Consider the following 13,011-nt stretch of genomic DNA (forward strand, 5'->3'; position numbering starts at 1 on the left):
AACTAACTGCAACCGGAATAGCCGAAGCTAGCGAGGCGAACTGCTATGCTCTTCCAGAAGCAGCTAATTTTTGTATTCTTGGAATCATGCAGACGTATGAAGACTGTCTTGCATTGTTGGCCAGACATACAGCAGACTGACTTCCACTTCTCTTCCCCAAGTATTACGGTCCTAAGATTGATTTGATGAATATTCACTTCTCCTATTCCAAACCTTTTGACATTCATCTCTTCCGTTTTTGCAAGAGCGCGATGGCTCAGCAGGTACAAGTCTGTTTATGTATTGTGAAAGTTGCAACTGTCGACATTTCCTTAAACAAAATATTGAACAACGAATAGCCTATGAAACTCAAGCATTGGAATGCGTGTCTGAATAATGAGCAGGTCAGCAATTTGCAAGGCAGCCTCTAACTTACTATTTTCTGTATTTGTCTTTTGAGCATTGTATAGTTAGGAAATATGCAGCATCTGGTTTTGGGTAGACTTTACACTGATCTGATCGGCTTGATCAGTATTGGCCGATATTAGCATTTTATGCTGATCGGCTTCAATGTCATAATTTGCCGATCCGATAAATGACGTCACAAAAGACATTTTCACTGCATCGCCATCGTTTACAGTATATTTGAATCCAAAAGCTAGTTTATTTTAAGGCAAAAAAACTGCTAAGTTTGCAATTCCCACTTGCAGGATCCAGTGTGATCCTGCAAGCACCACTGCTTCACATAGAACTAATTAGATTGATTCATCTGTACAACATCCTCTTTAATTCTCCAAGTCAATTAAGCTAATTTTCCATCATTTCCCAAACCTCTGTCGGCACCCACCTACATACACTATCAACAGAGTGCAGGCTGCCAACGAGCTACACAGACTTTAAATCGGAGGCCCTCCAAGAGACAAGCACCACTTCCTTCTGAATCCTATCAAGGAGGAAATAGATGCAGCTGGCACATAACACTGATGAGCTAATATACAACATATCTGTGGTTTTGATAGACGGGACAAAGAAATTCAGTCAACAGATGGCTCTGATGCCTGGGGCAAAGAGCAAGTCTGGACAACTCACTAACAACTGCTCCCAAAGAAGCAAGATCATATGTACGCTGAATGACACAAAGGCAAATTTGATGAAGACTGAAAGAGAACAAAACTTTGATGCCATTCATTGATTGCATTTCTGCTGCTCCAGTTTTCACCAGAAAAGGTGGGGGGGGGGGGGGGGGGAAGCACTTATTTGTGGGCAGACCACCAAAGATGAAAAATAATGGAAAATGTTTCTCCTTTATAGCTCAGCTGCTATGTGCTCAAAATAATAACAATCTTTAAAAGTAGTGGGTAAAGCTCAAAATACATAATTGCTTTTATTATCTCACACAAACACGCACACACAAGGGGAAATTGCTATTCCAAATGAAAATTAAGAAGAATTGCAACACTTTTTACGCCTTTGCAGAAAAGAACAAAAAGGGAAAACTAAGCTGTTCCTTGGGCAAGACATTGAACCCTAATTTGCTCCCAGTGGACCTGGGAGCACCCTGCATGGCAGCAATCATCTATTGGTGTATGAATGTGTGTGCGGGGGTGAACGTGAGGCTTTGTAAAGCGCTTTGGGTACTGTGATGGTGTAGAAAAAGAACTATATAAGTGCAGTCCATTTACCATTTTACCATTTAGAGGTCGTGGGTCAGGAAAAAGAAAAACAAAAAAAAGAGCACCAAGCAATAGCCGCTGGTGGTCCTTTTAGAACCAGACCAAAATTGTTATGTGCATCTCTTTCTTATCCTAATGCTTTTTTTGTCACCTTGAACTCTAAAGGAAAACATTTGATAAATATTTCTTCATGTTTTGATTTGGAATAGAATATGCAGTCCTCACATTGCATTTGCATGTATGGAATATAGTATGGCTATTATAAGGACGTTTAAACACACCATTATTATTCTGAACACAAGTGTAACGGTTTTAAATTTGCACTATTGTTCATAATACTATAGTTAACAAGCTGAGCCGCTTGTAAAGGTTTGGCCAATAATGTTCCACTCCAGTCGTTTAGGTGGCAATAATGTACATTCTAAAATTGTTGATAACTGAAAAACAACAGAAGGGGTATAGCCTTGTAGGTTGCACAAGTTTTCATAATGTTGAAATTCCTTTGTCTGATAAAATTATTGTCATCCATATGTCTACATTTATGGCCTTGGCCCATGCATCACCCGTCTAAAAAGTTTAATGAAAATAGTTTGAGCCCCCCCACCCTGCAAAAACTGTCTTAAATAATCGATAGGAACCAGAGATGAAATTACATGTAAAGCGATGCATCGTTTGTCTCAAAGTGTGAAAGCGAAGGTTGGACAGTGAGGGTCAAGAAAATCATCGAGTGTAGAATTTTAGTCCTGGGAGAAGATGACGACGGAATTTTGTGATGAATGAGGCTGCAAGCTTTTAATCTTGGGAGACAGTGGAGGGAATGAGGAGGATGAGAGGTGAAGGAGAAAGAAAGGTATGGCCTTTGGAGACCCTGATGGGCCACTTGAGTGAGGACCCTCAGTGAAGCAGCCAAATCAATGGTCCGAGCCCTAGCCTTGGATGCCAGCCAAGGAGACGAGCTTGAAATGCACAACACAGAGGAGTTTAACACTGAAGGAGGAGTCAAACATAATTGTTTAAGCACTGGTCTGTAACGGGCTTGTAAATGTGTCTGTAGCACTTGGTTATTTGGCTTTGATTCAAGCTGCATTTTCGTTTACTTCGAAAGCCTGAATGTTCTTCAACAGCGTTGTGAACAGGAATTTCTACCAGGCCCACCAGATGGAGCAAATTCAGACTGAATGAAGGGGCGTCAAACAGAAGGCTGCTGAAGGTTTGCAGCCCTCTCAGCTGTTTCTAATGTGCTAAAGCGTCTGGAGCCGTTTGGCCTTGCAACATAATAAAGCAAAACTTTTTCCCACTAATAAAACACCAGAACCAGACTCAAATGTACTTTAGTACCTTTTCATAGTGTAGTGCTGGCGAATGTTCAGATAAAAGATAACATGCTGTCTTTTTTGGGGTAATTTGGTAAGTTGTCTTTGATTTTGATGAAACACGTAAACGGTCAGTACATGAAGCAATCATTGTTGATTGTTCGAAAGTAATACAGAAGAGCAAATATGTATTCGTGCACCACTTCTTCAACAACCTGTAAAATCCATTATCACCTGCTTAAAGCCCAAGAAATGTATTTATTTATGTTCCAGGAGCCCATTCATCTGTGTCTATCTGCCCCATTGATCTTGCTCCACTTTTAACCTTCTCCCTTATAATTTAATCAGGGCTTGGGCTTGCAAGCATCTGGCAGGGTCAGGGTTGCAATTATGTTTCTCTGACACTATGGTGCACGCCTTGCTAGAGATGCACACATGCGTCAGGGTACTCAAAGGTAATCTGTCTCCATTCACAATCACACCTGCTGGATTTTACAAACATAAACAGTGTCATCCCAGTGCTAAAATTATTCGGAATCATTTTAGAAACTGCATACTTTATCTGTATGGAGAAAATCGGTTGATCAGCAGTATTATCCTAAAGGTGACTGAAGAATTACAAGGCCACCACCTGGTGTGTTTAATTCAGACTAAAAGTCAAATTATATGATTTGGGATTGATTTTTCTAGCATGCACCCCCATCATATTAGAAATTCATTAGGAGGAAGTTAGTCTTAATGGCCACCAGACACACACACTGACTTGCTATTGTTTGAAGTTTAATTTGAAATGTACTGGGAAGAATAAAGATAGTATGTTTTCACAAAAGTTGACAACAGGTTTGTCAATTATGTGGCAGTCACTGCTACTGTTGGGCCCCATGAAAAGACCAATAAATAAAGCATGATCCAGCCCTTGAAGCGACTTCTCTTGTGCGGCGTAGTGGCCTAATAGGTAGCTACACTGTGTCTTAAAAAAGTATTAATACCCCTTGAACTTCTTATATTACGTGACCTTACAATCACAAACTTGAATGTATTTTGTTGAAACTTTATTTGATAGACAAACACGTCGTACAGAATTTTGAAGTGGAACAAAAATTAAAATCTTAATGAATATAAAAATGAGAAGTGTGGTGTACATTTGTATTCAGCCCCCTGTATTCCGATATTCCTGAATACAATCCGTTGCAATCAATTGCATTTAAAAGTCATCTAATTGGTAAATCGAGTCCACCTGTCTGTAATGTACTCTCAGTATAAACAAACCTGTTCTGCAAAGGCATCAGTGGTTTGTTCGAGAACACCAGTGAACAACAGCATCGTGAAGACCAAGGAACTCAGCAGACAATTCACTTTGATAATTCACTAATTCACTTAATTCACTTTGTTTCATGTTTAGTTTGACAGTAAACGTCAACTGGGAGTGACAAACGGATAGAAGCCTCTTTTTGAAGAATTGTTCAATCTGCCACAGCCCTGCTTGTTTTGAAGTGAGTTAAGTATGCTGTCACCATGTAGCATTTGCATAAAATGCTGCAAAATATATCACGCTACTAAGAAAATGTAACATAGCACATAAGGGGATTTTGCTTTGATTTGACAATGCTGGAAAGTGAAAATGAAAAACTCAAGTGTGGAAGACGAAAGATGCAGAGATTAGGCAAATTACTCAAATAGCTCGGTAATCATCAAGAGAAAAAAAATAATCGACACAGCCCATTTGTAACATTAATAAGAGACCTCTGGATTTAAGATACAAGTTAAAGGGAAGTTTAAGGTATATGCACCTTGTACTTTGTGGTAGTCCATAATGTCACCAAGCCTGCCAGTCCCGTCTGGTATAATTACTGAAACTGAAAGGCCATCGATCAAAGAGCGGCCGAGGCGACCAAGGCTGCTTGTGATGACTGGCCTTCTGACAGGCCAAAAAAAATCTGAGGTTGTTCTGGCCTTGAAGTCTGCTGGTATTAAGGCCCAATAGCCCAGTGCACCTGACAAGGCCACAGCAAACATCATTCAGTGCTTTTGCACATCTTTCTGTTAAAAGGACAGGGACTTTGATATGTATAACCTATGAAAGCTTTCAAATGTAATTTAAAGGCCTCAAGAAATAACATCTGACCTAGCTAGACTAGGTAGTGCTGAAGGCAAGGTCCTTAGCAAAGTCTCCACTAACTGTATGATGGTGGAAATGCAGAAATGCATTCCTGAAACACGTTGTGGTGAGCCGAACTTAACTGGTGCTCTATTACAGTGGCTCAAAGAATGAAAGCAAGATGCCCATTTTGATAGAATTGTTCATCCTCGTGACCATTGAAGTCCACTATATAGGTACACTGCATAAAGCTGTTCATGGGGGAAAATTGCTTTAGTTGGACCAGACGGTTAAATGGTGGTTTTAACAAGACTCCATGTAGTTCTAGAAAGACAAACATCCTTGTTTGAGATTCTAGTTTTTAGGGAAGACTCCCTCTTCAGCCCCTGACAGACCCCCCCACCCCCACCCACACGAACACACACTGCACTGCAGTCATCCATGCTTAAGCCCGTTTATGCGTGCCATCACGTCATGATATGACACTGAATGACTGCAGTGGACGTGACCTTTTGTGGTTTCCATTGTAAAATGTGAATGTATAAAAAATCATGTACGTAAGTGGGAAAGGACACACAAGAGGCACTGAACATTTCGACCCATGAAGATGAATGAAGGGCAAAATGTGGAGGGGGGAAATGAAATGAGCAAAGGAAAAAGACTGAAGAAAGAAGCCACACTTAAACCACAGGAAACCAGAGTTAAGTCTTCCTCTTTGTAACTATAGCAACTTCAATGTGTAAGCTATAAAAAAAAAAAAGGCTCCGGAAATGAAAAAAAGGGGAGGAGTAAAATTGGAGGTTTCTCAACAGTTCACACTATTTCCTCCGTTTACAAGCTAAACTGGCATTTAAGAGTTCACATTTTACTCACTAATTTTGACATGCCCTAACTTTAACAGAACACACAAAGAGTTATGAGGAAACTGCAGCAAGCCCCAATGAGTCCCAAACTCTTGTTGCAAGTAGCTCAATAAAGCTACTGGAACACAATATGCATATGCTAAATATACTGCTGTGTGTAAACTCAGAAACATTCTTTTTGTATTGACTCCTTTCACAAGCTTCAGAAAATATACTACAGTATTTGTCAGTGTTGTGTGGAGAGAGTGAAAGATCAACAGAACTGCCTAGCTGCTGACAGTGGACCTTGAATTACAGCCACACATTAAAACATCATTAAACTCCCTCAACCAAGAGATAAAGACTCCATTCATCTCGTAGAAAGCAAAGACATGCTGAAATGACATCCAGCAACTCATTCCTTTAATTAGATGCTGTTGTGTACCACTGGGTTATTCAGGCATGTGCACACGCTGGGATAAAACCTTGACGTGGTCACACTATCAGACCTCATGTCTGATCTCGAATGTGAAAATAAATCAATACATGGTGGTTTGCTTTGTGTTTAACAATTACAGACAGGCCATAGCAGTTGTGGTTGTAGTTTGCCTTTGGATAGAACAGATACAAAGACTGGTGTATAATATTCATGTCTAGTCAATGAAAACTTTTTTTTTTTTGCTTGCACAGCCACATGTACAAGACAAAAATGACCAGTCACAAAAATACACGATCTGAAAAGCACAAACCACACAGTGGTCAATGCTGTAGCTTCTGTAGATTAAAATAGAAAGGTTTTTATTGTATTTTGTTTTGTGGAACAACCATAAAGCGTGTGCTTTCTCAAAACATTGCCTTAGAACTGTCCATTCAACTCAAATCACTCTGAGAGGACTTACTACCTGAAGCAAAAGACAGATAGTTCCCTTAGGAACACACCTCACAACAATGAGTATTCCAACAACAACCTTGAGTCGACCTCACACGTCAGTGGGCCATTGACTGTGAGCGGACGTCCATCAAAACGCTGCATGACAACATGAAAGACTAGACTGAACAGCAGGGAAGCTTGCTTTAGACTCTGTAGATCCCCCCCCAAAGCACTTCACCCTTTCTGCAGATCATTGAACAGACATTTCAGGCCTGTTTAGTCACTGACAGTTTACTTTTTCTTCACTGTTTCCAGTCACTATTGTTACAATTATGCGCACTGAAGAAAAAAACAACATTGCATAGTGTGACACATCTGTTTTCCGTTCAGGAGCAAACTGTTTTACAGCAATGTTTTTCACATTTGACAGATTTTGAATCGCTTTCTATGATGAACGGCTACTTACAGTATGATAGAATACGTAATTTCTTTAACATTTTAAGGAAACAAATAAAAAAAACAAGAGTTTAATTGCCTCAATTCAACATTTACGGATTGACATGACCAAGATGATTTTTTTTTGCTAGTAGTATTTTTCTTTATTTATATTGTGCCTGTTAGTCACAAAAGTTCAAAATGACTGCAATTAGACTAACAATATACAGCAAAGTAAAAACTAAGGTCTGTACAAAGCTAAAAATGCCATCAAAGCAATGTATTACTTGATAATCCATCAAAAAACGGCATAAGGCATTGTTAATTACTTTAGTAAACCAATTTTGACATGCAAGCATCAGTTTACTCCACCAGAAGATACATTTATTGTGGATCATCTGCTCAAATCATTGTATTCATCATTGTTGGCTTGTGGCTTATCAAAACAAAATCAGGTCAGTTTCCAAACAAAGTGAATAGTGGTGGTGTGGTCTGAAAAGTGTTGTGAAACACTTCTTGTGGCTAAGTGAGATAATTGTTTTAAAGGTCCTGTATTTTGGCTATATAGACCTCCATAGTGACTCTCTAACATGGACTTGGTATAAAAGTGTCAATTTCATAAAAAAAAGAAACACCTTGGTTTTGTCATACGAATGTCCAGAAAAGCCACTTTTGACAGCTACTTCTGTTTGACCCAGTTTTGTATCCACTTTCCATATTTGGCTAAGACACCTCCCCTCCTCTGATTGGTTGCCTCCGTAAAGAATACCCACTTGTGAGAGTACTGTTTGTTATGTTGACAGCGCTGGCTCGGGAGTGGAAAGGTAAGGCGGATAGCGTCATTAGTGACGTAGCTGAGCTCGAGAAATTCAAATGACCTGATTTCAGGCCTCTCAGCTGAAAAATGTCGAACTTAAAAATGCAGACGATTTTGATACATATTTTACCCGTTTACTGAGACACCTTAGAGACACTATTGCATCCCAAATACTAGAAAAAGTTGGTTTGGCAAAATGTCCCCTTTAATTTGTCATTAAGCTATACATTTTGAACAATAAAAGCAGGGGATGATAAATTTCATTATGTTAACAACTAAAATAATCATAAAATTAAGTTTTCATCATCAAACAAAGGCTTTAACTGATTCCCTGATGTGTATTCCTCATAACATCTTAATTATTGGAATTGTATGCAGTTTTTGTGACAACAGTGCCTCTAAAGGGTTTAGCTTGATTTTGTTTGTGCCTGTCCCCAAACTTTCCAACTACGCTTTGGGTGTGTGACTCATTGCGTACTCTGCAGGAATACAGAGCATTAGCACTCTGACAGAGAGCTCTTTGTGCCCCCAAACTAGTGGAGCTACCACAGGCCTGTTGCAGCTTTGTTTCGCTTGCTCTTCCTTTGTTTAATCTGCTTCCTTTTAGCCCGTTCTCGCTGCAGCTGACCGTAGTGATGGTCTGGAGAGAGCAATCGAGTGAGGCAGGCAGACAGATGCACCTAAATTGTACATGCTGACATAATTTATTTTGTGTCAAGCCACAGTGATGTAATAACTGGCAATATTCTTCGAGGAAGGCGCTTACTCATCCTGTCAGCGGGGCAGAACATGTCATAAGGTATGAACATCTTGCCAAGCTTTATTATTTATACCTTTAGCAATAACACCCAGATCTAAAACTAGGATTTACACGATCAGGATTTTTGGAGCAGATCACCGATCAGCGAGTTTAGAAAAAACGATATCCGATCACAAGATGGAGCAATGTCTCTATTTCAATGACTTGTTTATTTACTGTATATACTTGTGTACTGTATACCGAGTATTTTCAAAAGTATTAGTCTAGCATTTTAGACAAAAGGTAAAACAATGACCTCTAGGGGGCATTCAAGGATTGGCCACTGACATAAGTTTTAAGTTTTCAGTCAGGTCAAACCAACATTAAAACATTCATTCATTCCCTTTTGGATTAAAATATACTGTACACGATGGCGACGCGGAGTAAGGTCTTGCAGAGCCGATAAGTTACGTCATTGATCGGATCGGCGAATTATGACTAAGCCGATCATTATAAAAATGCTAAATATGGTCCCGATACGGATCAAGCCGATCAGATCGGTGTAAAGTCCATCTAAAACCTTACTTTTTATACACTTTCTAATCCTTACTGCTGCTTATTGTGTCAAAAGAGCCCTTTTTGCTTTCCAAACATACTCAGAACCAGCGATAATCACTATAGAAACCATCGACATGAAACCCTAAACTATCAAGGCCTGAATATCACAGTTAACCGAAGCGGTCATAGTGATAATGGAAAATAGGGCTATCAAACATGAGGGCAAAGATGACACACTGAGTGTTATATAAAGTGGAGCGGCCAAAACACTAATTTCCTTGGTGACAGCTTTCATTAGGTTGCTGTCCGAAAGATGTAGATAAGCTCTTATTGCACAGTGCATATGGCGGATGGCCATTTGTCTCTTGTTTGTCCAGGCTAGAGTCACCGACCATGAAGGCTCTTCACGTACGCTGGGAGCTGACCTGCGCATGTGCAGCCACGCTCAAATCGACGGATCGCTTGGAAGCTCTGGCAGAGCACTAAAGGGATCAAGTGTCTAGCTCAAGGGCACCTCAGAAGCGTCCGTCAGTTATATGCATGAGCTATTTTCATTTTAGTGCCCATGCGTAGTGTAACCTTTCCATAGGTGCTTACGACTTTGCAAATATTACAAAGTTTAGATCTGTTGTGGACATTTAGCCTCAACATTTTAAGAGGACAAAATATGGTTTATAAATGTTTTCAAATAATCTGGAGACAATTTCGAGATCGTGTCAGATGGCATGCATGTATCCCTTTCTTCACTGTGACACTGACAACACTGAAGAAGTGCTAATATTAGGTCAATTTGCCTACTTCGAATCAAGAGTTAATAAGGAACGCTCCAAGGCAAAAACTGGGGCAGAGTGTACCCATCTGTCACAGTTTTGAAGTCCTGATGTGAATATGTAGTTTGCTATCAGCAGAGCCTGAAGGGGTGAGGGAAAAAAATACTGTACTACTATTTTATAAATGTACGGTATGTTAATGTTTAACACTGTCATCATCAAGATTGGGTTGTTTAATTCAGTCAACTGCACTAAATTTGACTGCACGTTCAAAACATAGCACAATGCTTACGCTTTGTCATTAAAAGCAATCAAGGCTGTTTATTAACTGAGCACACTTTCTTGCTGATATAATCTCCATCCAACAATGACCAAATCAAAAATGTCTTTCAAATGATAAGGTGCACAACTTCTCATCCTTTAATGCTGTTAACACTGTCGATAAATTAATTTTAAAGTGTCACAAACTAGTGAGTCACATACTTGATATATTAATGCCTTGAAATTATAAATACCACAGTTTGACACTCAAATGAAGGGTCCCACCCTCCCCCATGCTGCACCACTCCTATGGGTAATTCAATCTGTGAAGTGACCTTCTGGCAAAAACATGAGCAGGGAACCAGTAGGCAAAAATCATATAGTAAATATATAGTCAATATATAGTCATATAGTCAAGTAAATTAATTTAATCGTCTAATCAGAGTAACGTATGAAACAGAAGGGGAAAGTCAGGGTCCACTGAACTGTTTATTTTGGATTTTGGCAGCAGAACCAGCAGTATAACAGTTTCTGTGGTGTGACCTGGTACACTTCCTGCCTCACAGGAAATACACTGCACAGCCCCAGCCCCACCCTTCCTGTTCCCTACGCCTGTACTCACACATACATTCTGCCTGATGGCTGCTCAGCATTGCCACCAGTGCTTCAGAATTGGAAAGGAAATGTATCGCAATAAAACTATAGTATAAAAAGGTACAATACAGCAGAGATAGACATGATTGAGTTTAGACTTCTTAAGAATTAGTGGGCTGGATTTTGTTTTGTTAAATTTTGCTTCTTGTGAAGAGGTTTTACCTCAGAGACAGGTTTAATAAAGATCTATGAATTATTAGTTTTCCCAATGTAAGATTCAACGAAATTTAGTAAAACGGCCATTCCTAGTCAAAATTCTATTATTTGAATAAAAAGGTGAGTGTCTGAACAAATGCATTAAACTTTCCAGACGGTTCCAATCTCACATCACACCCGCTACCTTTCCATCCAACAAACAGCAACACAAGGGTGAGCCAATGAAAGCTCTGCAATGCGGAGCTCAGAAAAGGCTGAGCAATGTTGAGATTGAGAAGAGATGGCATTAGTTAAACATTTCGGCTGCAAAGACACGAAACATTTATTTAGAGAGCCCCCACCTCACCCCACCCCACCCTTTGAGAGAGCAGAAGTCCTCCCCCAAGCTGCTGTCCAGTATCCTCTCATTGGCCTGCAGTATTTTAATAAAACTTGAGAGGAACGTGCAGGTCAGTCACAGCAGGCCATGAGCGAGTTTATTTTAAGAGACACACTAAAAAGCAATTTATCACTTCAATGAGCTTCAACATTTCGGAACCTGTGGATACGCGGAACATTGCCACCGTAAATGTGTGCAGTGTTTGGCGCATTGGAAAAAAGAAAAGGAAAAACAGGAAATCAAGCGGGTTGCAAATGGCAGTCCATGCGGGCAGGTTTGAATCGATACAGAGCCCTCTGCATTTGGCTCGGCATGCTTTAAAGAGCGGACTAAGAGGACTGATCAATAAGCGCTCACAGAAGAGTCTGGACCTAAAACATCCACACCTTAAACTCACTTTTTGTTAAAAACTAATCAACTTTATCAGACTCATATCGATATAAGTAAATCCTGGGAAACGTCTTTGGCTATTTTAGACCTGGTCTCTCACGATTACGCTGCAATTAAAGTAACATGCATGCATATGTGAGAAGTGAAGCCCAGGTTGGAGCGCTGCAACATGTATACAGGCTACACTCGTTGTCGGAGACCACTTCGGAATTTGGGGAGTTTGAGAAGAATAAAAATCCACCAGAATGCAAAAGGAAAACCACTATCAAAATGGAACCAAAAGGTCCACTGTTCGACCCCGTAGCTCCGTGTGTAATGAAAAACACCACTGGCCGGCCACTCATGGTGCACATGTATTGTTTATAATGGGAGAAATTAAATGCAGTCAAATACGAGAATACTGAACCCTAAAGCCTTATACAGTATTACGTATGAGTAAAGTAAAGTACATATGAATAGAAATAGTATAGGCATGGAAAAAATAGACCAATTGTTAGTTTCTTGTTCATTTTTAATGGCTGGTGCAACTAAAAGTACATGTGTCTAGACAAATATAATGACAACGAAAATAGGTCATGAGTTTATTATAAGAGCTGATACCTAGGTCTAGCAATTTTCAATGATTTTCTTGATAATAACCAAAATCATATTTAATAATACAATTAAACACGTATTCTTCAGGTAAAATGCATTTAGTGGTACCAAGCATTAAAATGAACAGGAAATGGAAGAAACAAGGGTGGTGTAATATTTTTATTTGACTGCATGTACTGTATCATACATATACTGTATCTAGTTCACACACATTCATCATATAATACATATGATAGTGTAGGCATTGATCAATTATTTAAAAAACGCCTCATGTTAAGAATGGGTAAATTTTCCATTTCAGTACCAGTATCGAGGTACTTTATGCTGGTAGTATCGAAGTCAGTCATGACAGCACTATTGGAGAAAAACAGATGTATACAGTAAGTGTGAAAATTAACAATTGTAACTACGGCTTTAACAATTAATCAAATATCTTGAATAATTTGCCAACCAAACTCATTTGCTGATGCCCACATCACTCA

The 13,011-nt window shown here is 39.5% G+C and overlaps 1 protein-coding gene across 3 annotated transcripts in view; it reads right to left on the reverse strand.

The window, feature by feature from the left end:
- The window catches only part of LOC133408224 (guanine nucleotide-binding protein G(i) subunit alpha-2-like), a 63,160-nt gene that overhangs the window by 29,912 nt on the left and 20,237 nt on the right, over positions 1–13,011 (reverse strand). The window contains exon 1 of one of the 3 annotated variants that reach the window (XM_061686780.1): positions 4,756–4,820. The exons of the other annotated variants lie outside the window; for them this stretch is intronic. Coding sequence (XP_061542764.1) covers positions 4,756–4,777 — 22 coding nt within the window. The 5' untranslated portion in view covers positions 4,778–4,820. Of the gene's footprint in view, positions 1–4,755; positions 4,821–13,011 lie in introns of those variants that run through there. 3 annotated transcript variants of the gene reach the window in all.

The sequence above is a fragment of the Phycodurus eques genome, chromosome 10, assembly GCF_024500275.1.
Source record: "Phycodurus eques isolate BA_2022a chromosome 10, UOR_Pequ_1.1, whole genome shotgun sequence".
NCBI lineage: Eukaryota > Metazoa > Chordata > Actinopteri > Syngnathiformes > Syngnathidae > Phycodurus > Phycodurus eques.